Below are 25,835 nucleotides of genomic sequence, written 5' to 3'. Positions count from 1 at the left end.
TAAAAACGTTATGTTATGATTGTGGTTATGATACATTTATCAGTGTTTAATATTTACAATCATTTTCCTCCACTTTTGAATATAAGAAAAAAGTTTAAAATGATACACATCAGTGAAAACAGTTTTCTGTATGAAGAATCATTTTATTTCGATAGAGTAATTTATTAAAATTATTATTAGAAAAAATAAGTTTATTTTCTTAGTATTTGGAGCACATTTTTTTTATTTCGCTATTGATCCATGCTTCCTGTGTAAACAATTATAAAAACAAACGCGGGTAGTTCGAAAAACATCTGCTGATTTGCCGGCACGTTTTGACCTCTTAATTTTATCTTTATGTATAAAATTAGAGACCGGTCTTAGTGCATCCCAAAACAAAATATATATATGTTTGAAATTACCTAAAATGAGAATAAATACACGTGTTCTGTCGTCGGCTGCTGCGATAGCGATAACATGTGTTGTATCCGCAGCTGCATATTATTACAAGAGGCGTAAAGGAGAGGTTAATGATGTGATGGTGTTCTGTAAACTCCAATTTAATGCTTACAACTACTTTGACAAACTATTAAGCTTTATAGAATCAGCAAAAGAAAGCGTTAACGTTTGTATGCCCGGTATCCATAATCCAGTGATACAGGGTCGTTTGGTTAAGCTTTTGAGGGAGAAGAACATCAAAGTACGAATTATCATGGACCGGACAGGATATAATGAATCCACCGAATTTTTTATTAAAGAGCTTATAGATTCAGGTAAGCGTTTTTTTTTTTTAATTCACCGAAAATCGTTAGAAGAGTATGGATCAAGTTTTATACATTAAACTTTAATGTATAAAACTTGAAAAATCTTCCGTCGGTATCATTATAAAGCTTTAATGATTAAAGCTTTATAAAGAAGAAGATTTTTTTCAAGAAAATTTTTTCGTATACCGTACTTATTCCTAACTACGAATGACTGATATCATGACTATGATAATATAGGGTTGCTCAAGTGTTCTTTTACTTAGTCTTAGTTATTTATTACTTAGATATTAGACAATAATTATTACAGTATCTGTAAATGAAGTATTGATCTTATTTTTAGGTGCCGAGATTAGATGCAAAGCTAATGACCCTTTATACACGATGCAACACAAATTTTGCTTGGTCGACGATAGGATTCTCATGACGGGAACATTAAACTGGGGCAACGACCGTTCTTTTGATCACTGGAATTACGTGTATATTACAAGTAAATTACAACTCGTTGAACCAGTTAAAGACGAATTTTATCAAATGTGGGATGCATCTAACAATGTCGAACATGTATGTGATGCACAAATGTATGATAGCGACGCCGAAACGGTAGAGATCACCAATTTAGACGATATTTCGGGTGAAAATGGAGTTGAGGTTGGCAACACTACGACGGAATTTCCCCCGAAATCAAAAACTACGTCAGAAGAAACTTCCGCGCTAGAGTTTATTTCGTTTGAAAAAATACACTAATTTATTTTAAACTACTTTATATTAAACTAGATCTAATAATATATTTTAAATTATATTGTATTTGTACATAGTGTAAATCACATAAATTATACCTAATAAATATATGAATCAATTTTATGTCATGAACATGCCCTAAATGAATTGAGTAAATTTTGTCATGAAAATTATTTTAACACAGACCAAAAAAGTATTTTAAAAGTTATTTTTATTATTTCTTTATTATCTTAACAAGGGCATTTGAATTATTTATTCTAAAATTTTTAACTATTCTAATCAATCTATTTTCAATTTATCAGTGCAAGCAAAACTACTTTTATTTTATAAAAGTATTTTAAAACTCTCTATCTAAAATATGTATTTTCATTTTCAAAATGTAATCTTTTCTATTCTATTTATGTAACTTGTTTTCATTTAAAGTCAAATGCTTAAATTAATAAAACAAAATAATTGAGTTTTGTTTTTTATTGAGACACATACATAACTTAAATATAAAATTACATCTATTTTGAGAAACTTATTTTTATTACTTGCTTTCAAGATGTTTTATAAATCACTCTCCGCCCCTCATTGCTTTGTATTTAGTGATTTCATTGGGGAAGGTTTTCGAAAGCTCCGAAAGTAGATGACTCTTGAAACGTTTGTAGGAATCAATCTTACCTTTCACCTCCTCATTTTTAGCTAAAGCTTTGTCTATGCAATCTTTTGTGTACAACTGTGGGTTGCGACCTTGATCAATGTAACTGTAAAATAAATTACAATGTATATTAATTACTATCTTCTATTCAATTTAAAATTACAAGAGGCCGTCTCCAATGGATCAGTACAGAATAAAGATAGAGTAATAGCAAGGAACTATCATGTAATGTTACAATTCAATATTTAGAATTTGATGAAATTATGTCCTCTGAGCTATGTAATGTATAGAAATAGATGTAAAGAGTAAAATATCCTATAAACTTACTCAAAAACTTCTGTTGGCACATGTATGTCATGAACCTGGGACTTCAATTTATCCACTTCTTGTAAGCCTGTTACCAAAGACTGACTGTAAAATAACGAAGATGTTAAACAATGACTTGATACACAAGTAAAAATAATTGTTAATATTTTATACCACGAAATATTACGCTTAATCATCTCACAATCCTGCCATGATTTAGGTATGTCTCTTCATTTTAAAAAGTTTAACAACATGTAAAAAGATATGGCTTTTATAATGAAAACTTGAGCAATAATTTACGATATAAATTATTCAGAAATTACTATTATATCATGCCTTAGAAACTTACATTTTCTGATTCAAAACACTTTGCCCCTGTGGTTGAAAATCACTAACAATAATGCGTATTTGTCGTACATTTTCAATAAACATTTCAAGTTGGGTTTCCAGATTTTCTAAGGGTGACGACATTTTTATTTTGGTAAAAGATCTATATTAAAACGGAATCAATTTCAATAAATTGAAAAACCAAACATTAAACAGAGTAGTCGACAACATCTGTAGCTATAGATCAATATAGATGTTCACACTTCACAAAATTCACATAGACCGGGAGATACTGACACAAAATTTCGAGTCATTTGTAACAGGATGGCGGTTCTACAGGGGTCTTAGTACGCAATGGCAAAAAGAAAAATGATGGTGTGAACGCTGGTACCGGTGGGTTAGTCGCGTGGGCGTTAGTCGAACTCGTCGGAAAAATAGCGAAAGTCAAACGATTTGTAACACAAAAATTTTAGAATTTACCGATAGCCCATAAAAAAGAAGTAGGCGGTAGTGTCATGCCATACTTTTCCGGTATGACTTACAGCCCGCCATACCGACGCGAATGTGTTGATTTAAAAAAAAACAATTATTCAACCATTTGTACCAAGCTAACTTTTGCACAGGTAACCATCGTCGTGCAGCCATTTACGAAAATCGCCATGCCATAGTTTTCGGACGATTCCAAATGGTCGCCATACCGCCGAAAATCTGCAAAATTTTTTTATTTCGCCTATCTTTTTGTACCAGTATTGCATTTGGCTTTTTGGAGAGTATTTGATAAAATGTGACCATTATTATATTTGCCATACTTCTAGTAGGGGTAAAAAGTGCTGTCATACTTGAAAAATAAATTTATTATTAATTTATATAAGTGAAGATTTCCAACACCTAGATCTTTGAAATTTTGTATTTATATTCGTTGATCCTCAAACTTACAGGAAAAATAAGTGCCATACTGTTACAAATCGTTTGACTTTCGCTATTTTCCGACGAGTTCGACTAACGCCCACGCGACTAAGCCGCCGGTACCAGCGTTCACACCATCATTTTTCTTTTTGTCATTGCGTACTAAGAACCCTGTAGAACCGCCATCCTGTTACAAATGACTCGAAATTTTGTGTCAGTATCTCCCGGTCTAACACTTCACAAATCTGTAATCACAAAATAATGTGACACTTGGCAGTGACAAGTGGCAATAGGCATGACAAAAGTCAAAATACTTGACAAAATATATTCTAATTTTTTTTTATGGCAAGAAGACTGAACTATTATGTAAATAATTGTAATTTGTAAGTACCTACACCTTGTTGCAGGAGATCGCTCGCTGCATGTAACAGTATGGTTGCAAACCATGAATAAAAATATGATCGAGCTGCTTGCGATTTTAGTCACCTGTGTAAAAAGGCGTGATGAGGCGATTTGTGAAGGAACTAGCCGCACGAAGAAAGTCGACCCGTGTAAATACAGCATAAACGAAACAAAGTGCACTGGAACGAGCGCCGCGCAGTATCGCAATCGCGGGCTCACCGGTGTGACGTCATAGCGTGAGCGCGCGTGAAGTCGGAAATTTAAACTTCTCGTCGTCATAACTTCGGAAAGACTGCATATATTAAGTGAAATAAAAACTCATTTAATGGACGTGATCTACGCTAATATTTTAAGTGTATGTTATAATAATATTTGACCCTCTTGTGTTCTGTGTTCTCCATTCTGCCAATGTCACGTTGGGAATAAACGAAACGTCTGAAATTAGTGGTTTGACACTTGACAGCTATCAGCTGTTAAATCGACGTCAAAACGTCTATACTCGGATTTTTAATTAGATAAAGTAAACTGACAGCAGCTAATGTCACTTTGTAAAATAATGTTGCCACATTTAAAGTAATAGTGAGGAATTCAGTTCTCATTCAATCAGATGAATGAACAATGAGTGTGAATAGTTCATCATTTCAAACTATAAAATAACATTATTTCTAATTGTAATATATAAAGCTATATAAGATATAAGTTACTAGTATAATGTAATTATAATCATTTTTTTATTTTTATTTTTACGATGTTTACGTTACTGTTTTCTTAATTTTTTCGTTAATTGTAACTAATTACGTTGTGTTTGTTGTAATTGAGTATTTGAATTAAATTTTTTTTTGTGATAAATGGAAAGATTATATATTAGTTTTATAACAAAACTGTTTTTATTTTTATTTTTTTTGCAATAATTCAAAAGTTATTTCAAAATAAAAATTAGTCTTTGAATCCAGTACCGAAGACACGCCGACAACTCCCGAAGCGTCACCCGAGCGCGTGTGACGTCATAATGTTAGTTTTCACTCATTGCAGTTGATAGAAAAATAAATATAGTTTGAAAAACTAAACAGGATAATAAGATAAATTCATGAAATTATTGTGTTGTTACCGGGTTTTTATAAGTATACAAAATTTAAATTAAATCCGTCGGTTTATAGTGGGTCTAAATCGAATCGAAAGGAGAATTGGTTACATACAAACATATGTTTTAAGCTGATCCTGGCGATCCTTATCAGGATAAATTTATGATATTATTGTATTGTCATCGGACCTTGATAAGTGTTCAAAATTTGAACAAAATCCGTCGGTTTTAAGTGGATCAAAATCGAGCCGAAACTTCGAAAGGAGTCGGTTATATACAAACATACAGGTGAAGCTAATAAAAGCGTGTTAATAATAAATAGAGTGTTTTGATCTATTTAATTTTGTTGTCATTATTAAATTACATATTAATTATATTAATTGTTAATTATATCTATTATTTAAATTTATATTAAAAATGGCGAACCTCAAAAGTTATTGTTTTGTACCATTATGTACGAATACATACTACAAAGGCAACTCCTGACAAAAATCGGTGATCATAAATATATCAACATTAAGAATGTTATTCGTAACTAACTAACTAATTCGGAACCAACTAACTAATCGTATTTTAGCAATAAACTTTCAATATTATTGTCTAGTCACGTGTAATAGCCGTAAACGCTATGTACTGCAGTTAATACATAGCTATAACATTATGACGTCACAACTGTGGTGACCAGTCATGGCGCGTTTGTAGTCACGTGATTCTAACTTAAATTTCATCAATTTTTAATTGCTTATAATTAACGGAAAAAAAATTTTTTGAAGTTATTTGCATTAAATATCAATATTATTAATAATAAAGTTTCAAAATACATAAAAAAAATCAATAATTTTTTTTTATTCAAATACTCAATTGTTGTGTTTATTTGGTGTTATATTGTTACACACTAAATATTCACTAGACGATCGATTCAATTTCATTCATTCCCGATTTTGAATCATTCACTTTGTGACAACTCTATTTTTATTTCATCAAAAACTGACAACACAGAAAACGTCAGTTTACTTTATCTAATTAAAAATCCGAGTATAATTACAGATTTGGTCACGTATGGGACGGCCGGCGGCAATATAAAAAATATAAATAAATAGGTGGTGTCTAATGAAAAAATTTGAACAATTATGGTTCATTATGCGCAGAGTTCAAAACCTGAAGTATCCGTAGCACAAAGTGCATTTGCCGGGGCAGTATCAGGCGCAGTAACGAGAGCAATAGCACAACCTCTAGATGTCCTAAAAATAAGATTCCAATTACAGCTAGAACCGATCAGAAATGGATCAAAGTACAGTTCTGTGCTGCAAGCTGTATCATCGATCGTCAAGGAAGAAGGTATATCAACATTATGGAGTGGCCACATTCCTGCACAAATGTTATCCATATCCTTCGGCGTGGTACAATTTTCAGTGTACGAAAAGCTGACTCAAATGTATCAAAAGACTGATCCCCAGTTTTATATAGCTAATAAACATTGGATAAATTTTTCGAATGGTGCGATAGCTGCTACGTTTGCCACAATTACGTCATACCCATTCGATACAGTAAGAACTAGGTTAATAGCAGAGCAGAAAACAAATAAAGCATACAGAGGCTTTACAGATGCTCTGTTTACAATGATCCGAAGAGAAGGACCAATTTCACTGTTCAAAGGATTGGTACCCACTGTAGCTCAAATAGCACCATATGCAGGTATTCAGTTTGCTGTATATAAATTGTTTACAGATAATATTCTAAATAAAATAGCTTTCTTCCAAAGAAGTACTAATATGAGCTCAACAATAGAAACATCTATTATAGCTAATGCATTTGCTGGTAGCATGGCTGGTTTTGTATCAAAAACAGCTGTGTATCCGTTTGATGTTATTAAGAAAAGGCTGCAAATACAGGGATTTCAGGAACACAGGAAAGCATTTGGTCGTCAAATGTATTGTAGAGGTACTGTGCATTGTATATTCTTGACAATAAGTGAAGAAGGTTTTCTAGCGTTGTATAAGGGCTATGGACCAAGCATATTAAAAGCTGTTGTAGTTTCTGCGTTACATTTCACAGTTTATGATGAAATAAAGCATATTATTTTAAGTATATGATAATTATAATTTATTTAATGCTATTTTGTAAGAGAAAAAATTTAATCATGGATTTTTTTTTTTTGGAATCTGTTTTGTGTTCATATTAATTATAAGCATTGTACTTGATCTGACAGACAGATAATCTAATTATTTGACTAACATGTGAATTTATTAATGTAAATTAAAATTTGACCGTAAATGTAATACAAATGTGTTACCTAAGAAGTTAATATATGGTGCATTGAAACTTATATAAGCTTTGTATTTGCTAAGAAAACTGTGATAGTTAAGTATTAGTAACATTGTAAAAAAATTGTTCATATCAATGTTCTAGTCTGTGTAAATTATATCACAATTTACTCCTATACTTTCTTTTTTTTTAATCTCTAATCCTAATTGGTGATCACACTAATAAAACAGAGAGCTATATTTTTGCTAATAAAAATATTCTACTCTCATAATTTTAGCAAATATTTAAATATGTTTATAAAAAATACACATTTTACAAAACCATTTATTACCCATAAGATATCACATAACCCATGTTTCTCATAAGAGTGTCTTTAATAGCAGGCTGTAATTCCTTTTTCATGTATGTAGTTAAAAGTGTCCTTATTCCTTTAGTGAAAATGTCCTCCATTTCTCTGGAAATGTCTTCAGCATCATCTAAATCGACCTCTGGCTTATAAAACTTGCTTCTGCCATAATTCATCCTATTACTTCTACCTTCATATAAAGTGTCGTAGTTCTCTGAAGCTTTGCTATCCAGTTCATCATAAGAATCCTTATATGGTTCGTCCAATCGAGGATCGAAAGTAAATTCGTCAGATCTTCGTCTCCTCCTTAACGGTAGGTTATCCTTGTTTCTAACTGAATTTCTATTGATATACTTCTCACAACCGTAGGCGTAAACACTGATAAATCCTGGTTCGACGAATTCTGAATCAGTTTTGACGTTAAATTTTCCCGGCTGTTGGTGTAGAGGACGGGTGTGGAAACCTATACCGGCTTTGCGCAGTCTAAGTATCATGTTACAACCGTTGTTACCGCGGTGTCTGTTTGTATCCGTGTAGTAGGGAACATCGTCGTAGTTTCTTCTCAGTCGATGAGAAGAAGGCATTGCACGGTCCAGTTCGTTCACATCGTATAAATCCACGTTCCCAGATATAGTTATGTCATGGAACAACAGCATTGTATCCAGGGATATATTGCGAGGGTCGAAGAAGCATTTTTCCACTCGAACCCAATTAGTGTTTTGGGGCAGCCTCACTCGCATCCTTGTGACGATCATATCGATTGGGGCGGTTCTCATTGTTTGAGATAAACTGTATCCGTTGAGATCTATACTTTGGCTCTGTAAAGCAATGATTTTAATAAACAAGGGATTTAAACTAACAGAATAGTGATAGCTTGATTGTGAATATTATGGGATTGATAGTTTCCATAATATGCATAAACAATTTTACCTCCTTACGACGCATATCGGGTATTATAACGATCTTTATTTAAATTTTAAATTTTAGATTTTGTTACAAACATTTAAAAATAGTAGCTGCTGGACAACTCAAACACACACATGATCACGAGTTTATTAAAAATCGATCAATGAAACAAATAATATGAAACTTCCCTAAACCTAAGTACGGTCACAATGCAATTACCAAGGGAGTATCCAAGCTTTTTGATTGATTTCTCTTCCGTCGCTTCAACTGCTCGAGCGCTGTTTCGAGCCTCGATGAACATCTTTCACCTGCCACGGGTACGGTAGTTAAAGGTGGAAGATGACCAATTGGTGGAGGTCTGTCATCATACCGCCTATCAAACAGGGGTAGAAACCTGGAGCCTGTAACAAATAATAATATTGTTTTAACAGAGAAGGAGCGGAGAGAGACTGAGACTTTGCCACTTAGTTATGAGATCCATTGATGTATCTTATAACTTACCCATCCTAATCCTATTGAGCTTTACTGTTCAATTTATTTGTAGACAGTAGACTCCAGTTTACAAATAAATTGAACTGTGAAATTTACCTATTTGAAATATCCTCCCATTTTTTAACAATAACATATCGCTAAATGAAAGTAAATGCGCGATTCCAAAACGGTCTATTATTTCTTTTCACTTCCATTGTTTTGTGGGTAGGAGCGTGAAAAAGAGAGTTAGAGATGTGGGTTGTGTGATAAAATATAAAGTTTTTCTAATTTGTTTATTATTGCAATATACAAATAGAGTAACTCAATTCCATAAAAATGACGAAAAAAGAAAAGCGTGGGAAATGTATTGTTACGTGTGCCTTTTTATGTGAACTTCATCTGCCTAATTTAATTTGTAACGGTCATAGTTAGTTACGATTGTTAATTATACATATTTTACCTTCAAACACTAATAATAAAATTGTAAATTCATATATTGCTTAGTATACCCATTACAAATTGTTAATTACTTAAAACATTAATTTGGTAAACTTGAATTTAATTTAAGGAATCTTATTAACCTTATCTTGTCATTAATAAAAATGATTTCAAAGGATTATTACAATTTATTATTATTTTTTAAATACCCACATTCAAATATTATACACATTTAATTCGAAGTGATATACGTACCTTTTTCCGGTTCTAAATCGGGTAAATTATTGTCACTAGTCAAAACTGTTCTAGCGATAAATATGAACATCCACCAGAATTTCACCATTCTCACAGATAATAGACATGAAAATATAACTTTTGGCTGAATAGACAAGTGCCAGTGTACTAGATACAACGAAAAAAAACAATGGTATGAATTTGGCGCGTAACGGCGACTTCCTTCCACTTCGAGACCGAATCGAAGAATAAATTGTGGAAGTCAAGGGACAATAAGAAGTGCAGCGAATGGAAAACAATCCCCGCTCATAGAATAGCCAAGTTAATATGGTCTCAGTCTATGCTAGACCCATAACTATGGACTACTTACAAGATATTATATGTGATATACCTAGCTCGTTGTGACAACGACTTATTAGAGCGAAAATTATGTGTAAGATTTCCCTTTTGAGTGCCTAATTAGGCAGTACTAACATAGTAACACTACTATGTGCATATTTGATGTCTATATAAGTAGATATTTACATTGTAATTTGACTAAATTAGTCCCTGTCTACTTATTTATATGTATTTTAAAAGTGATAGAACTAGTTTGTTTTGGTTCGGCCTATTCAACCCCTGAAATAATGTAAATTGAAGCAATAAGTACCTAGATAATATAATAAATATTAAATACTATAGTTACTAGTAACTAGCATAATAAATATTAAATACTATACTAGTAGTACTTATAAGCAAGATTACAAAATTTGTGTAACTAAATCATCGTGTAGGAAACCTACGCACATTTTGTGTTGTAGCACCTAATAGATGGGGATCATAAATTGACTTATTGTACCGCCTTATTTACCTAACGGAAAAGTGTCCCTTGTTCAGATAAGGCTACGTATCGCGGATACATTTTAATTTTTCACACACTTTAAAATCAGCTCATTAAAAAAACGAAGTGTGAAAATCCTGGTGTAGGTAAAGTATCAAAAAGTGAAGTCCCATGTCCCTGGGGTAAGGGGCAGATGCATTATTTGACCGCCTCCTTGGTACAGTGGTTGACGCGTGAGCGTAGCACTGAAGGGTCCTGGGTTCGATTCCCGATGGAGACAAAGAAAAAAAAATGTCTCGGTCTGGAGGACACAGAAGGCTGATTTGCCTTGGGTAAAGTCTCAGGATCAGATTAAATCTTTTCATTCGTGCAATTTATTGTGGCGCGCAGTGGTCTGCAATCCACCGTAAATACCATATGGGCATGGCCCATCATAAAATATGTCGAATTAAACATGTTTGTAATAAGTGTTGCAGATTTGGTAACAGGTTTTCTTAGTATTAAGTACTTTTCAAATCAAACAAACCGTGCAAGGCGACATCTCGACGACAATCTCATCCGCTCTAACTAGACTGTAACGTTATTATGAAGAAAAATTGGGTCGATGCGTAAAATTTCGTTTGTATGGATACTTACATCTTGGTTCAACGTTCTCTTTGAGTTTACAAAGGCCTATCGTCTTATCTTCGTGTATGTTCTTTGATATCGTGTAGAATGTAGATTATTGTAGATAGTTTGATATATTAAATATGAAAGTTAAGATGCTATCGCCCCTCAGTCTTATTACTATAACGTTTGTTTTATACATAAATCTATCTGTAGGTAATTACACGATTCGGTTGAGTTTTAAATAGTATGATTATGCTTAATTGAGATGTAATGTTTAAGGACGCAAGCATCCGTGGTACAAAGTATACACGATCAGTACGCAAAATTCGTATATATATACAATAATATATTGTAATTACAAATTATTTAAAAACAGCATTACAAAATATACACGAGCAGTTTCCTATGGTTGCGTTCTGGCAATGTATAGAATGGAAATACGCGTTTCTTGTAATTTGGAAGAAACAAAATTATAAGTGGCAACTGTGGCATGTAACTACTTAGGTATTTTATATAAAAAACATAAAAGTTCTAACTCATGAAAATAATTTTGTACAAAATTTCAAATGAATACCTACCAAGGTACCTGGTTAGTTAGTACCTACTAAATTTCAACACGTTAGTGCTTAGTATCCCGTTGATGTCTAGATCTAGAACATAACTTAGGTAATGCGAGCTATTTAGACTCCGCCCTCTCGGGATCTACGAATTGTATCGTCTACATCGAGCATATAACCAAATTGATTGTATGCTCGTTGGTCTACTATAAACGTCCGTCATAAATTGAGTACCAAAACGACGAGCAAAACAAGTAGGTATAATCCGTATGATATATTTAACCTATCTAAGGAATTTATAATCTTGATATGACCACCAATTAAAATTATAACTTTTCAAACGAAACATCAGCTTGTCTACAATGTTCCACGATGATGTCGTACAAAATTTCGTAATAACGTAACAAACAGATGCTATCTAGTATCTACATAATAAAAATATTACAATAAAATGTATGGTAACCATTGCAAAACAGTTTTAAACATTACCAAATCACATTGTCCTATAGATACAATGTAAAATAAAAAACATTAGACATACGGTAATAACCTTAGAATTGGGTACCTACCTACATCATTTATTTTTAATAAATTAGTTTTATGTGAGCTAAAAGTATTTTAGTTTATTCTAGTAGTTACCAGCGACTTCGTTCAAGTAGAATTTATTAGATATCTATTGAAAAGAAAACCGCATCTGAAGTGGTTCAGCGATTTTCTAAATAAGTGCGATCGTGATCCTAGACAAGAAGTGTAGCAATCATTTGTTTTGTTCATTGTTCATTTTATTTGTTTTATATTTCTTTGGCACGATTGAATTCAAAACCTTGTAATTTGAAATTGCCAATTGAGACAAGTAGGTATAAGGTAGTCAACTATTTTAAAAAACTTTGTCTTATAGATAGGTAGTTGGATAGATAGTAGGTAGGTACATAGTAGTAGTAGATACAGTTCATATAGATATAGTTTTATAGTATCTGTGGTAATACGAGGTATAAGACGTCTTGTTTATGTTATACAGTTAAATGGGGATAAACCGTATGCACTAACATCCTCAATCAAATGATCACGAGGAAATGAAACAGTGTCGTTAAAATTGCGCAAGCACCTACGCAGGCCCGTCCGTGCAGTCCGCTATTGTTCGCTCACAATGGGGAAAGCATCAAAATAGCAGACACGACTGGCGCTTATGTGTGGCCAGGCAATTTGCTATAATAAAAACCTACCTATCTACAGATGGTAATTTTTTTGTGTGGTGTCTCTCGATTTTAGCCAGCATGACTTCTATATCCTAACGCGACCACATGGCTGAACTGAAGATTCACCCTGGTAGCGACATACGCAAGGGGGTCCCCCCTTGACGGTGATCACGAACCTCGGCTTGGGCTGTCGCTTGAGTTGAGGAGGCCGGAAGAACGCCTAGTCGGACGGGCACGGGGCAATTGAATTTTTCAGTAAAAATTGGCAATACCAATAACGATAAAGACATTGGACACAAGTAGGCAGTGCTGTCTTCTTTATAAGATTACTAGCGGTCCGCCCCGGCTTCGCCCGTGGTACATATTTCGCAATAAAAGGTAGCCTATGTTCTTTCTCAGGGTCTAAAGATTATCTGTGCCAAATTTCATCAAAATCGGTCCAGTAGTTTATGCGTGAAAACCATACATACATATATACATACAAACCTTTCCTCTTTATAATATTAGTATAGATTAAATGTTCTTACTTAGGTACTTCAGCTGTTGTAAAATTTAGTTTAGCAAGACTTGTATGAGCAAAATAATGGTATTTTTAATGGCCTCATGCAAGGGCGGATCCAGCCTTAGTGCCAGGGGGGGGTCACATAGACGTGGGAAATTTTCAAAAGCTATATTTTGGTAATTTAATTGATACGTAGATTTAAAAAAAAATTGGTCAAGTGCGAGTCGGATTCGCGAACCAAGAGTTCCGTACAAACATTTTTATATGTTTTAATATTAAATTTATGCTTTTTGCAATTTTTCCTTTATCTGTGCTATAAGACGTAAGTTTCTATTAAATAAAGATTAAATATCAAGATTCTGTGTTCACGGGAAGTTATACCCTGTAGGTTTTGATTCCTGGCAACACTTGCGAATGTTGTTAAGCATGAAATGTACTATGTTTTAGCAATTTTTCCTCCATCTGTGCTGACACAAGTAGCACAATACCTATAGATTTTGATTCCCTTGCGATAATGTCGAAATTTGCGATAATTTACAGCATAAACGGCTGTATCTTTTGATTGCGTTGGCTTATAAGTTATAAGTTTGATTTTTTTACAGCTAGGTAAGCTAGGTAAGCTAGTCTGCGTTATAAGACGTTTGATTGTACTAAAATTCATGACTCTGTGTACTCGTGAACTACCCTGTAGGTTTTGATTTCTTAGGGAGTGTCGAATTTTGCGAAAAATTTCAGCATTTACAGCTGCATCTTTTGATTGCGTTGGCTAAAACGTTTGAATTTTTCACAGCATCAAGGGACCGTAGACCGTAGGATTTCGACATTAGCAAGGGAATCAATACCTGCAGGGAGCACCCTGTCCCATAAACACAGTCTTGAAATTGAGTAAAAAGTATCGTGTTATAGCACAGATGTAGTAATAACTGTGAAAACCCTAATTATTTAATAATTAAATTAAATAAAAATATATTTTTTAAATCATTTTAAAGTAACAATCCCTTTACTCATGAACGTCTACATGTATTTAATTGATATTCACATCAGAACTCAGGTCTATAATAACTTAAATCTGTTATTTAATTCAAATTCTATGTCAACGCAATCTAAAGAAAAAGCAATTAGAGCCGCATATTCTGTAACTAGCCGCTCCGCACGGTTTCACCCCCGTGGCTCCTCTCCGGTTGGTCGTAGCGTGATGGTATATAGCCTATAGCCTTCCTCGATAAATGAGATATCTAACACCGAAAGAATTTTTCAAATCGGACCAGTAGTTCCCGAGATTAGCGCGTTCAAACAAACAAACAAACAAACTCTTCAGCTTTATAATATTCTGTAATTCGCAACTATACTTGCAAGGGAATCATCAATCAAAACCTACAAGGTACTTCCCGTGAACACAGTCTTGAAATTTGGTTAAAAGCAACGATTTAAGCACTTACAAGCACAGATAAAGAAAATATCCTTTAAACAAAATTGTAAGATACAACATAATGAAAAAATATGGTTGCTCGGAGTCCTCGGTGCGCGAGTCCGACGCGCATTTGGCCGATTTTTTGTTGTAATTTGACTGTATTTTCTATTGTTCATTTAAGAAAAATTTTGCTATTTTATTTCTTATCCACGAACTGGGATATTTCGATATTTGAGGTTTTGTGTGAAAAGTGTAACAGCAAAAGTTGTAGAAAAAAAAATAATTACATACAACTTTACCATTACACTTTATTCCGCAGTTATAGATTTTTTAAAAAATCGAAAAACCTGTTTTTTGTCCTTAAATTACGACCACAGGTCGACCCTAATAAACTTTTTCTATAATTTTTGTTATATTCTCTTCCGTTACCGTTTGTAATTGATTTCATTGTTCTATATTACTTTTGTCTCAAAATTCAATAAAAACATCATGTTGAACAGTATTAATTTGTTAATTTAAAAAAGTTAATATTAAATTAGTGGTCCACTTAGGTCGTGGACCTAGCCCAGGGGGGGGTCATGACCCCGTGACCCCCCCCCCTGGATCCGCGCTTGGCCTCATGTTATATTAATCGAGCAGTGATATTGTTTGAAAGCATTGTCATAAACCCATGAGTTTTTCAAATTGAAAGATCTGCAGCCAACTATGTAAACAGCACCATGAAATTACATTATTCTTCCAAGACCGTGTAAATAGATGGTACTCGCTGACTTTACGTAATAAGGACATTCATGAAATCTTGTACCACTTATATGAATAGAATAGAATAGAATAGAATTCATTTATTCGTGGTAAAACAAGAAATACATGAGAGCTGTGCCTCGCGGTTTTATCCGCATTGCACGGCTCTTGTTGGTCTTAGCCTGCTGATATAATATACTAGCAATGCCCTGCGGTTTCACCCGCATATATAGCGATATCGTTACAGTGAAAAGTCTACTATAGGTCGGACTATAGGTTTAATTTTTAATCACATGAAAATCACCTTTACCCCGTCCCGCACTACGGCCTTTTTTTTTCTGTTTTAGTGGGGAAATCTTTCATAGATACCCACGGCCTCCGGGGGAGGGGCCGTGGGTTATGTCGGATTCCTACCGACCAAAACCCCACTGCAGTGTTCCGTCAAGACGCATATTGGTAGAATTCCTCCGTGACCCCCGCACTACGGCCTGCTCGAACAGTATACCTACTTACTATTTTCTGTAGATTGACACTTTTAAAAATTCGTTATATCTTTTGAATGGAATATCCAATTCTTTTCATTTAAAAAGTATTTTGCTGGTATTGAAACAGTCTATAATAAAACATCATTTAATAGGATAAGGATTAATATATGTGTATGGATAACATGGTTTGATTACTGTCGGCACTTCTATTTACTTTGAAAACGTAAAAAAGTTGTTGTAGTAACATAACTACTGAAGATGGACATATGGTATCGGGGACTTTCTTGTAGATATTGATCCATTCTATAATACCGTAGAACATTTTTTTGTTCTATCTTCAATAGATTCCGCAGCGCACGCGATGACATAAGTTTTATTGAGGATTTTTTTACACCTTGGGTTACATTATTGCATTTTTGGTAAGGATCTCTAATTTTTTTGAAAATGCAATATAGCCTATGTTGCTCAGTAAAGATGCAGCTTTCTAATGGTGAAAGAATTTTTGAAATCGGTCCAGTAGTTTATGCGTGAAAACCATACATACATACATACTTACAAACTTTTCCTCTTTATAATATTAGTATAGATATGGCCTATAGGCCTGTAATGAATAACCGTTTCCATCCGAGTTGGAATATTTTTTGAAGTGAAACTTCTTTATCGGGGGTGGACAAAAATTTTGTGTAACATTTTTGCGTTACGTTACGCCGCGCGCGTGACATTTTTGCGTTACGTCGTACTCGTGACATTTTTGCGTTACGCGCCAACTTTTTCTTATCCCTACCACGCGTGATTCGACGTAATATACTTTCTCCAGCGGAGTAGGGATAGCGTATCGTTTTAACGTGCGTCCAATCACTTTACTTGACCGTTTTTCTATTGCACTCGTATTTATTTCCAACGCTCTATAGTGACGTGGTAATATTATATTAAGTGATCAGCAAAATCTAAGTGTTTATTTTAATTCTATTACCAGTGAATTTCTAAAAAAAGTAAGTAATTACATCTCTTTTTCTAATACTTAGGTATAATTATGGTATTTATTTTTCTAAGTTATTCAAAATTAACCTCACTTTTTGATTGTATTTTTCAATTTTTTCAATTTTATTATGTATAGATACACTAACACGTGGGTGAAATTATGGTATAAATTTTTTCTAATACTTGAATGTTGATTGTGGTACATATTTATTTTTCTAATTCTAAAATATTTAAAGTTATTCTCAGTTTTTGATTGAATTTTTTAAAACACCAACACGTGGGCGTGATCATGTTATTTATTTTTCAAGTTATTTAATCTTAACCTCTGTCTTATTATGTATATATTATGTACTATGTGCGTCATTAATTTCTGACTGTTTCGAGATTTGGTGCAAAATAAAACAGTGTATAAATAAAATTAAACAATTGAGTAAAAGTATAATTTCATAGATAACACGTTGAGAAGTTCCCTGTATAAATATATACATATCTTGTATAAATACATACATAATATGCCTATAGATCTTTACTCAATTGTTTTATTTTATTGATTTTTTACAAATTTTATTTACACACTATTGCACGCCTCATAAGCGAAGCGTTGAGGTGGGTACTACTGTCACTTCGCGCAAAACATCTGATTTTTCAAACTTAAAATGTCTTTATGTATCATACATTGCACTTGTAAGATAATACATACACACACATATTAAGAAAAAACACTATTTTTAACATTCATGATATTTTTGATGTCATTTTTGTTATTTAAACTAGTTAAAAAACAGTTTAAAAAAGTTCTGTCTTGGACGTCCGTGTGTCTGTATGTGCGGAGGATTTTCTTGTTAACACGATAGCGACCGAAATACTTTACTAATCTTGTCTTTTTTTTTCTCTTACGCTTGAGTATGCTCAGGAATAGAACCCTTTCATTTTTCAGGGTCTGATTCGATGTGGTTTAATTGTTATTAAATAAACAAAAATAATAATTAATAAATAATTATTAAAAAAAATTATGAGGCGTGCACTTTTGGATTTTCCAAATTATTTTATTTTGCACCAAATTTCGAAACAGTCAGAAATTAATGACGCACATATTATATATACGTTTTAATATAGAATATTTTATTTTATGCTTTTTTTTACTATAATTAATTAATTTTCTTTCATTTGTTCATTTAATTTTACAAATTTTATTTACACACTATTTTATTTTGCACCAAATTTCGTAACAGTCACAAATTAATGACGCACATATTATATATACGTTTTAATATAGAATATTTTATTTTATGCTTTTTTTACTATAATTAATTAATTTTCTTTCATTTGTTCATTTAATTTTACAAATTTTATTTACACACTATTTTTTATTTTGCACCAAATCTCGAAACAGTCAGAAATTAATGACGCACATATTATATATACGGTAGAACCCCGTTGAGTCGAACCTCGATAAGTCAAAAACCTCCAAATCTCGAAAAAATGTTTTGTTCCCTTCCCTTCAAACACCAAAACCTCCATTACTTGAAATCTCTACCCTCTGTTTGTCGAAATAATCACCGAGTCCCTCCAAGCCATTTTGGTAAATATTTTCACTCTATGACTCGAAAAATTAAATTTGATCTCTGTATGTCGAACATAGCAACGTTTTATTGTACAACCTTTACAACTTAATCATTAGGAATTTATTACCTCTATTGTTCGAACAAAAATAAGTTACCGACTTTAAGAACGTGCCGACAATGTAAGTATACAATTGTTTCTTAGAAAACATAATATTACCTCTATTGTTCGAACAAAAATAAGTTACCGACTTTAAGAACTTGCCGACAATGTAAGTACACTATTGTTTCTTAGAAAACATTTAAGGAGTAAACGATAATAAATCTATGACTCACGTAAACACGTGTTTGTCGAGTCGAAATCCTTTATAAGTTGAAAACTCTATAACTCGAATTTTAGAACTACCGCACGAGCCGAGCGAGCGAAGCGAGCGAGTTGCAGTAGCGGCCGGTGTAAATATAGCGAGGAGCGAAGCGACGAGCGTGTTAGATTAACATATTTCTGTAATATTGTATATAGTAAATTATTTTTTGAAAAATAAGGTCATAAAGAAGTTTCACTTCTTACGTGTGTACTCTAGTACACGCACACTTTTTTTTTGCTTTTTTTTAGTTTTAGCAGTGGACAGTGAGTCAAATAATTAAAATCTAACTTATGAATATTTATATCCGTTCGTACTTCGGTCTTCGTATCCTTGAGTTATATTAGTGGTTTGACTGTTACGATTTCCTCTTATATTTATAGGTAAAGATTAACTAATCTGTTCAGGTAATTAAAGATTATACTAATAAATAAGTACCTATATAGGTAGGTAACATATCCACATGAAAATGAATAAATAAAAAAGTTAAATGACGAAGTTTTGATTGTATGTTTCCGCAATTTGCCGAATATCGTTGATGTCTTTTTAATAGTACTTAAACTGAACTGTGAGCTAAAGACATCAACGCCCATTTTTTGCAAAAACTAGTTTTAGTAACACTTATGTACTTACTACATTATTTACATTTTTAAATATTATTTTAATAATTGAAAACATTTATTACTTTTTACGATTCAATAAAATATTGCCGGTATATGAAATATGACAATTTAACAAACGCTTGTAGGGAATTTGTCCATTCCAGAATTTAAAATATGTATAAGTTTTCACAGGGAAACGATTTGAGTCATCGATTTGTACTTTCTTGTAAGCATCATTACGGTACGGTAACGACTAACGAGTCGAGTCGTTAGTAACGACTTTATAAATAGACTGCGGATTCCGGTAGGTGAAGGCGTGGTAGAGTTCAAAATCAATACTTTTGTCCTAATTTATGGCTTTTTATTGAGAACCTATATATCGCTATTTCATTAAAATATTGCCTTAATTTTCGCCAATCTCAATAAAGCGTAGTACAAAATGGAATTTGCGATTGGTTACATCATGGTTCAATTAAATTTGCGATTATGCGCAGAATATATTATTTATCGTGCCCTCTACGCTGTACTAACTTTAGTCATCTGAGTTCCATAAATTGCAGGCGATAAATTGAAATGTTTTGACTTATAAATTTCATAAATATCTATGTAACTAGTTGTTATAAATAAATAAGGTGATAAATTATTTACCTATTGTTGTGTTAAATTTGCTTTATCATTTTAATATCGACAATCGCGTCACTCGATAACTCGTATTCGACAATCGATTTATGTCTTCATTTCGTATTCATCGCTCAGTGACATTTCGATTACATTTTGTGGTTGTCGCTTGCCTTTGTAATAAACAGTATTTATTTAACTTGTACAAATGCAATACAAAAGTGAGTTATATCAATAAATAAATAAGAATTTAATTTAGTACAGTGTGTAATGTGTATATTCTCATGATTAGTTCGTGTTTTATTGACGTAATACAACTCAAGGTTTAAAATGTATATCAAGGCGGTTTTAAACAATTGATAAATGCAAGAAGATGAAATAAGGTAATCGCTGCATACATTTAAGACAAAAGGCTAAAGTTTTGTCCTTCACACATCAGAACATCGTTATCTATGCACGTAACCGATTGGTTTAGTTAGAGGTGATTATGAAGTAACTAAAATAGTGCATGTAAGTACGCAGCGAGCACATCTAGTTTCAATATCGTTTCAACAAAGACGTGTACATACTAATTTAAGCTATACTCTCTTCGCTGGTGGTGGGTTTCTCGCTTGCTACTGCATTCTTATCACATTTTATCAGGTAACGTAAATAATGTAATTACTAATGGGTGATAACACACGCTAGTTTCTCATAATGGCTAATGTTAAGAGTAGAGTTAATACGACTAAAGCCGCATCTACAAAGATTAACACAAAGGGGAAGGTTGGCAGGCCCAGAAAATCTTTAACAAATGTACAAAATGTGACAGGAAAAGACGTTGTACAAAGACAACGAAGAGTGAAATTAAAGAAAAAGCCAGAGAAGAAGGTAACTATATGTAAATTGAATACAAACCAGGAAGAGAATAAATCCAATGAATATAAAAAGCCAAACCTTAAAAAGTTGTTGACTAATAGTGGCCGCATCAAACAAAAAACAAAGATAGACATAAAGCTCTTTAATGAGCTTTTAAAGACTGAACTTCAGATTAAAGACAGTGACTTATCACCAAAAAAGGAAGTACACAAGAATACAAGGCTAAAAAATAACAATAAAGATGAAAAAGTAAGAAAAAGTGCTAAAAAAAGAACTATTGCAAATTCTGGTTCAAAAACAGATAGCCAAATAGATAAATCCCCAAATCAAAATAAAAGCCAGTGCGATAATACTGAAATCACAAAAACTAACATCGAGTCTGGGAAGGATCTCAATAATGAAACACCAACTCCTCCACCACCAAAGATTTTCCAATGTGATTATTGCAATAAAATATTTAGAACCAAACCAGCAATAAAAAGACATTTATCCATTCATGATAAGTTGACATCATACGCTTGTTCTCAATGCAACAAATACTTCAGTAATCTTATATACTTGTCAGCCCATTCTAAGAGACAACATCCAAACTGGAACATACATTATATGTGCAATATATGTGATAAAGCATTTTTACTAAAGGCAAATTTAAAACACCACTTGGCTTGTCATAGCCGTAATGAAAAAATGTTTAAGTGTATATATTGCAAGGAAAAATATTATGAACAACATGAACTCATTGAACATGAGAAACAGCATTTGGTCGATGGAAAATATTTGTGCATTGTTTGTGAGATGGGATTTGACTGTAGGAACCGGCTCACCAGCCATTATAGAGTACATTTGAAAGTGAAAGATTTCATGTGTCAGCATTGTGGTAAGGAGTTTCTGAGAATGAACTCGATGAAACGTCATGTCCAAATTTGTCATTCAGGACACAGGATACAATGTAAAATATGTAAAAAATATTTGAAGGGTCATTTAGCTGAACATATGCGCACACATGAAAAGAATCGCCCTCACGTATGCCCTGAATGTGGACAACGTTTTACTCAGTCAACACAATTAACTGTACATCGTCGGTCACACAGTGGATCCCGTCCTTACACTTGTAGAATTTGTAAGAGGCCATTTACACACTCGAATGCCTTGATGTTACATATACGTCGGCACACAGGTGAAAAACCGTTCACTTGTGCCATGTGTCCAATAAATTTCTCACAACTCCCACACATGAAGGCACACATGCGAAACATTCATGGCAAAGAAAACCCTTATCGATGCCAAAAATGTAAACAATTCTTTAAGTTGAAGGCTGATTTATCAGAACATACAAAAAGTTGCAATGCAAATCGAAAAGCTTCTAAGTCATCACAGAAGGGGGATCCAGACGAGGAGTCTGCCACTAGGCTGACGCGCATGAGGTTTCTACTAGCTCTTCTTCTAACAATGATAGCGACAAAAGAAAAACTGAAATATCTAGGTGCGTACATTTTCAATTTTTTATTTATTACACAAAATGGATTGCACTATTTGTCTTTTGAGTTAGTGTGAAAACTGCTTCCTGTGTGTGCGCAAATAACAGGAATCATAGAATACATTTTCATATAAATTTCCATTGTTTTTAAAATTTGAAGGTAAACTTCAAATATCAGTAATAAACATTTATTTTAAATAGTCAGTGGGTGAATACCATTAAAAGCATTCATTAAATTGAAATATTACATTATTTATTGTATTGTAACAATCTATATGCACAACATATACAATACATTGCAGTCATTTAAATATACACAAAAGTATATAGGTACCACAAATTCGTGATGGGTTGCGATTGTGTGAGTGTTTTTGTGTTGATGTGTGCTTAGGTTGAGTTTGAGTGAGTCAGCACTACATTACATGGCTTGAATTACACAGATTTATCTTATACAACATAATTCTTGAGCCCGGATGCAGCCGAAACCCCAAATGAAATGGGTAATGTGAGTTACGTTTGTTTACCATGTGGTTAATTATTTCGGTGCTGGAAGGTGAAGGGTAATAAAATGTGACATGATGACAAGGCTTGCCTATTTTTAGATGTTTTCTTTGCAAATTTTGGTGGTGGTTTCAGAATCTTTTCTGGAATAAGTGTATAGGGCCAGTTGGTAAAACAGTTTTAAAAATTATGTTGGTGTGGGCTTTGAAAGCAAAAAAACTACTTAATAATTACTACTTCTATGTCTGTAAATATGTATATAAAATAGTAATAGATCATTCTATAACAGGTTTCAACAAACGTTTGATTGATGAATTGCTTGTGGAGTCACTTGAAGCTATGGGCCATAAACCGTGCAAAGATTTGGCTTTAACGCCTTTTAATCGTCTCAACACTAACATTGAAATACTACTTGAAGGAACTGTGCCCAAAGAACAAATGGAAAAACTAAAGAAGGAAAAAAAAACTACAGAGCAAATTTTAGAACTGTTGACTGATGAGAAAAAGCGCGGTTAAAAGAAAAGGAATGCCTATTGGGTATAAAGTAATGTTTCAAATAAGTTAAGTATTTAACATAATTTATTACTCAGCATCACTTATATAATGGACTTAATGTATTAATATGGTAATTTTTTATCAACAAATATTATTTTCATATAAATTCTTATATAAATTTTTAACTTTTATACAATACATAAAATATATTAATAATCGTTTAAATATTATCAGAATTCAGAATGTTTAAAGATCTAACCAACACTATTTGAAGGTCCAGAATTATAATATGATTATTTGATGATTGTCCTATTCCGTTTCTATAAAAAATGATCATAACATGTTATATTTAATTTTATTTATAGTTTTATAATAATAACTTTAACCAAAGTTTAGGTATAGTATATTATGGTAACAAGCATCTTTTAATTTTATTTGTAACCCAATAATACAGTGTTTCAATTATTTATGTGCCATTTAAATTATTATATATATTGAGTTTATTGTTTTTAAAATAATATAAGTAATTAAAATTTTCATGCCACTTATTACATATTGACACATTTTAAAATTTATTGTTATGTTGTTATTTTTAATCCAGTGCCATTAATTGTCTTTGTATATGTGTAGGAATAGAGAATATTATGTTAAAAGATTGAAATTTTTAAATGATTTAATACTGGGTTCCCAACTGTTTTGAAATTTTGTTACTCTCTGTGTTATCACACAAAATGGTTTAATTTCATAAAATAATATTAAATATGTAACTACTGGAATAATTGTGGTATTTATGAAAAAAAAAAAGATATGGTCAATGGTTATTAGTTTACTTATATTTTACTAGCGGTCCGCCCCGGCTTCGCCCGTGGTACGTATTTCGCAATAAAAGGTAGCCTATGTTCTTTCTCTGGGTCTAAAGATTATCTGTGCCAAATTTCATCAAAATCGGTCCAGTAGTTTATGCGTGAAAACCATACATACATACAAACCTTTCATCTTTATAATATTAGTATAGATAAGCTAGATGTTTGCTATTACGTTACATAAATGTAAGTGAATAAAAGTTTGGAAAATCCAAAAGTGCACGACTCATAATGCTCATTTAATTATGAAATATAAAAAAAAAAAAAACTTATTGTAGTTTTCGTTTTTTATTAATTGCAATTAAACGACACTGAATTAATTAATCATTCGCATTCAGTGACCTACAATCGTCGATTAGAATATTTAAAAAAAAAATTTAACTCAAATGATGGATTTTTTCACAAGTTATAGTGTTTTCAGGTTTCACACATGACGGACAGGAAAATTTATTGACCTATTTCGGTGTTTTTTTCCAATTCTATTGAAGTAAATCAATTTTTAAAAAGTATGGGATTAATCTCCATTAAATTATCTCGACAATAGTATGCAAAATATCTTGATTCCGTGAACTAAAAAAAAAAAAAAAAAAAAAAAAAAAAAAAAAAAAAAAAAAAACTAACAAGGCTATAATAATAAGAATAGCTGCAAAAATGAGGCGAAAAAAATTTTTCGATCGTAAAGCACTCTCTGATGCTTCGCATAATGAGTCGTGCAATTACATACTTACAAACAGCAAGTCTGATAGGTATAATTCATAAATGTACAACGTGTAAGCAATAGATTTGGTAATTCCACATACATAATCATCCATAAGTAACATTATGGTGTGTTTAAAAAAATAGATAGGCTATTTACTTATTATTTAGGAAGTATGTAGGAGAAAGGGATTTAAATTTTTTCATAAAGCAATATTTTAATCATATAATAATAAAATTAAAAACAAGTTTGTGACTATATTTTCTCAAACCGGGCCAATATTCAATTTCTTATAGCGACAACGACGGCTGTTAATACACAATACAAATAATTTTGGATTTAATTAATTACGCCTATTTTTAAATTTAAATTTAACTTGAAATTAGTTTTAACCAATATATAGTGTTTCATATTTTCGCATTGGTAGAATAAAAAATATTTTTCGTATATGTAATATCTATACCTAGATGTTTAGCTGTTTAGACGTTTTACACGCCTGAATGGAAAGGAAATAGGTACCAAGCTCAGGCAATTGCCTGACATTTGTAGGCTGTTGCCACAATATTACCTATTTGTGTATTAAACCTGTCTATCCTTTAATTACGTTATTGGGTAATGTAAAAATATTTCCTGATAACTATGAAGCAATATTCCTTTTACAATAAAAACAATACAAATTTTAAACCTTTGCGTAT

The 25,835-nt window shown here is 32.4% G+C and overlaps 5 protein-coding genes across 6 annotated transcripts; 3 read left to right on the top strand and 2 right to left on the bottom strand.

The window, feature by feature from the left end:
- The first annotated feature begins 80 nt into the window (after nucleotides 1-80).
- On the top strand, nucleotides 81-1,892 carry LOC149904182 (mitochondrial cardiolipin hydrolase-like). Its single transcript, XM_090107923.1, has 2 exons — nucleotides 81-752; nucleotides 1,084-1,892. The coding sequence occupies exons 1-2, from the start codon at nucleotides 407-409 to the stop codon at nucleotides 1,485-1,487; spliced, it is 750 nt and encodes a 249-aa protein (XP_089964049.1). The 5' UTR covers nucleotides 81-406; the 3' UTR covers nucleotides 1,488-1,892.
- Nucleotides 1,893-1,934: 42 nt separating this feature from the next.
- Nucleotides 1,935-3,026, bottom strand: MED10 (mediator complex subunit 10). The gene is made up of 3 exons (XM_090107924.1): nucleotides 2,777-3,026; nucleotides 2,449-2,532; nucleotides 1,935-2,227 (listed from the first exon to the last, which is right to left on the bottom strand). Exons 1-3 carry the CDS (start codon nucleotides 2,896-2,898, stop codon nucleotides 2,038-2,040), a joined length of 396 nt encoding a protein of 131 aa, XP_089964050.1. The 5' UTR covers nucleotides 2,899-3,026; the 3' UTR covers nucleotides 1,935-2,037.
- Nucleotides 3,027-6,188: 3,162 nt separating this feature from the next.
- LOC149904180 (mitochondrial thiamine pyrophosphate carrier-like) lies at nucleotides 6,189-7,585 on the top strand. The gene has a single exon (XM_090108235.1). It carries the CDS (start codon nucleotides 6,274-6,276, stop codon nucleotides 7,234-7,236), a length of 963 nt encoding a protein of 320 aa, XP_089964361.1. The 5' UTR covers nucleotides 6,189-6,273; the 3' UTR covers nucleotides 7,237-7,585.
- Nucleotides 7,586-7,718: 133 nt separating this feature from the next.
- On the bottom strand, nucleotides 7,719-10,038 carry LOC149904179 (uncharacterized). Its single transcript, XM_090108107.1, has 3 exons — nucleotides 9,825-10,038; nucleotides 8,880-9,061; nucleotides 7,719-8,572 (listed from the first exon to the last, which is right to left on the bottom strand). Exons 1-3 carry the CDS (start codon nucleotides 9,910-9,912, stop codon nucleotides 7,736-7,738), a joined length of 1,107 nt encoding a protein of 368 aa, XP_089964233.1. The 5' UTR covers nucleotides 9,913-10,038; the 3' UTR covers nucleotides 7,719-7,735.
- A 10,485-nt stretch (nucleotides 10,039-20,523) lies between these two features.
- LOC149904178 (uncharacterized) lies at nucleotides 20,524-24,635 on the top strand. 2 transcript variants are annotated; one of them, XR_016457332.1, is made up of 2 exons: nucleotides 20,524-23,089; nucleotides 23,375-23,515. XR_016457332.1 is itself a non-coding variant. In XM_090108106.1 (2 exons), the coding sequence occupies exons 1-2, from the start codon at nucleotides 20,946-20,948 to the stop codon at nucleotides 23,599-23,601; spliced, it is 1,872 nt and encodes a 623-aa protein (XP_089964232.1). In that variant the 5' UTR covers nucleotides 20,524-20,945; the 3' UTR covers nucleotides 23,602-24,635. The 2 variants fall into 2 exon arrangements, 1 of the variants encoding a protein (XP_089964232.1); XM_090108106.1 differs by having other exon boundaries at nucleotides 20,524-22,590; nucleotides 23,375-24,635.
- Nucleotides 24,636-25,835: the final 1,200 nt, after the last annotated feature.

This window comes from Colias eurytheme, chromosome 12, assembly GCF_061535395.1.
Source record: "Colias eurytheme isolate Ceu_HAF_F1 chromosome 12, ilColEury1 Martin Lab GWU primary, whole genome shotgun sequence".
NCBI lineage: Eukaryota > Metazoa > Arthropoda > Insecta > Lepidoptera > Pieridae > Colias > Colias eurytheme.
The sequence above is the reverse complement of the archived record's forward strand: the minus strand, read 5'-3'. Positions and strand labels throughout refer to the sequence as shown.

Excerpts from the sequence above, each read along its gene's own strand:
- MED10 (XM_090107924.1), bottom strand. The coding sequence starts at position 2,898 with ATGTCGTCACCCTTAGAAAATCTGGAAACCCAACTTGAAATGTTTATT. Across the intron at positions 2,533-2,776 it reads AGTGTTTTGAATCAGAAAAT|TCAGTCTTTGGTAACAGGCT; the intron begins GTAAGTTTCTAA and ends GTTATTTTACAG. Across the intron at positions 2,228-2,448 it reads GTGCCAACAGAAGTTTTTGA|TTACATTGATCAAGGTCGCA; the intron begins GTAAGTTTATAG and ends TTTATTTTACAG.
- LOC149904182 (XM_090107923.1), top strand. The coding sequence starts at position 407 with ATGAGAATAAATACACGTGTTCTGTCGTCGGCTGCTGCGATAGCGATA. Across the intron at positions 753-1,083 it reads TAAAGAGCTTATAGATTCAG|GTGCCGAGATTAGATGCAAA; the intron begins GTAAGCGTTTTT and ends TCTTATTTTTAG.
- LOC149904180 (XM_090108235.1), top strand. The coding sequence starts at position 6,274 with ATGGTTCATTATGCGCAGAGTTCAAAACCTGAAGTATCCGTAGCACAA.
- LOC149904179 (XM_090108107.1), bottom strand. The coding sequence starts at position 9,912 with ATGGTGAAATTCTGGTGGATGTTCATATTTATCGCTAGAACAGTTTTG. Across the intron at positions 9,062-9,824 it reads CGATTTAGAACCGGAAAAAG|GCTCCAGGTTTCTACCCCTG; the intron begins GTACGTATATCA and ends TATTTGTTACAG. Across the intron at positions 8,573-8,879 it reads AAAGCTTGGATACTCCCTTG|AGCCAAAGTATAGATCTCAA; the intron begins GTAATTGCATTG and ends ATTGCTTTACAG.
- LOC149904178 (XM_090108106.1), top strand. The coding sequence starts at position 20,946 with ATGGCTAATGTTAAGAGTAGAGTTAATACGACTAAAGCCGCATCTACA. Across the intron at positions 22,591-23,374 it reads AGAAAAACTGAAATATCTAG|GTTTCAACAAACGTTTGATT; the intron begins GTGCGTACATTT and ends ATTCTATAACAG.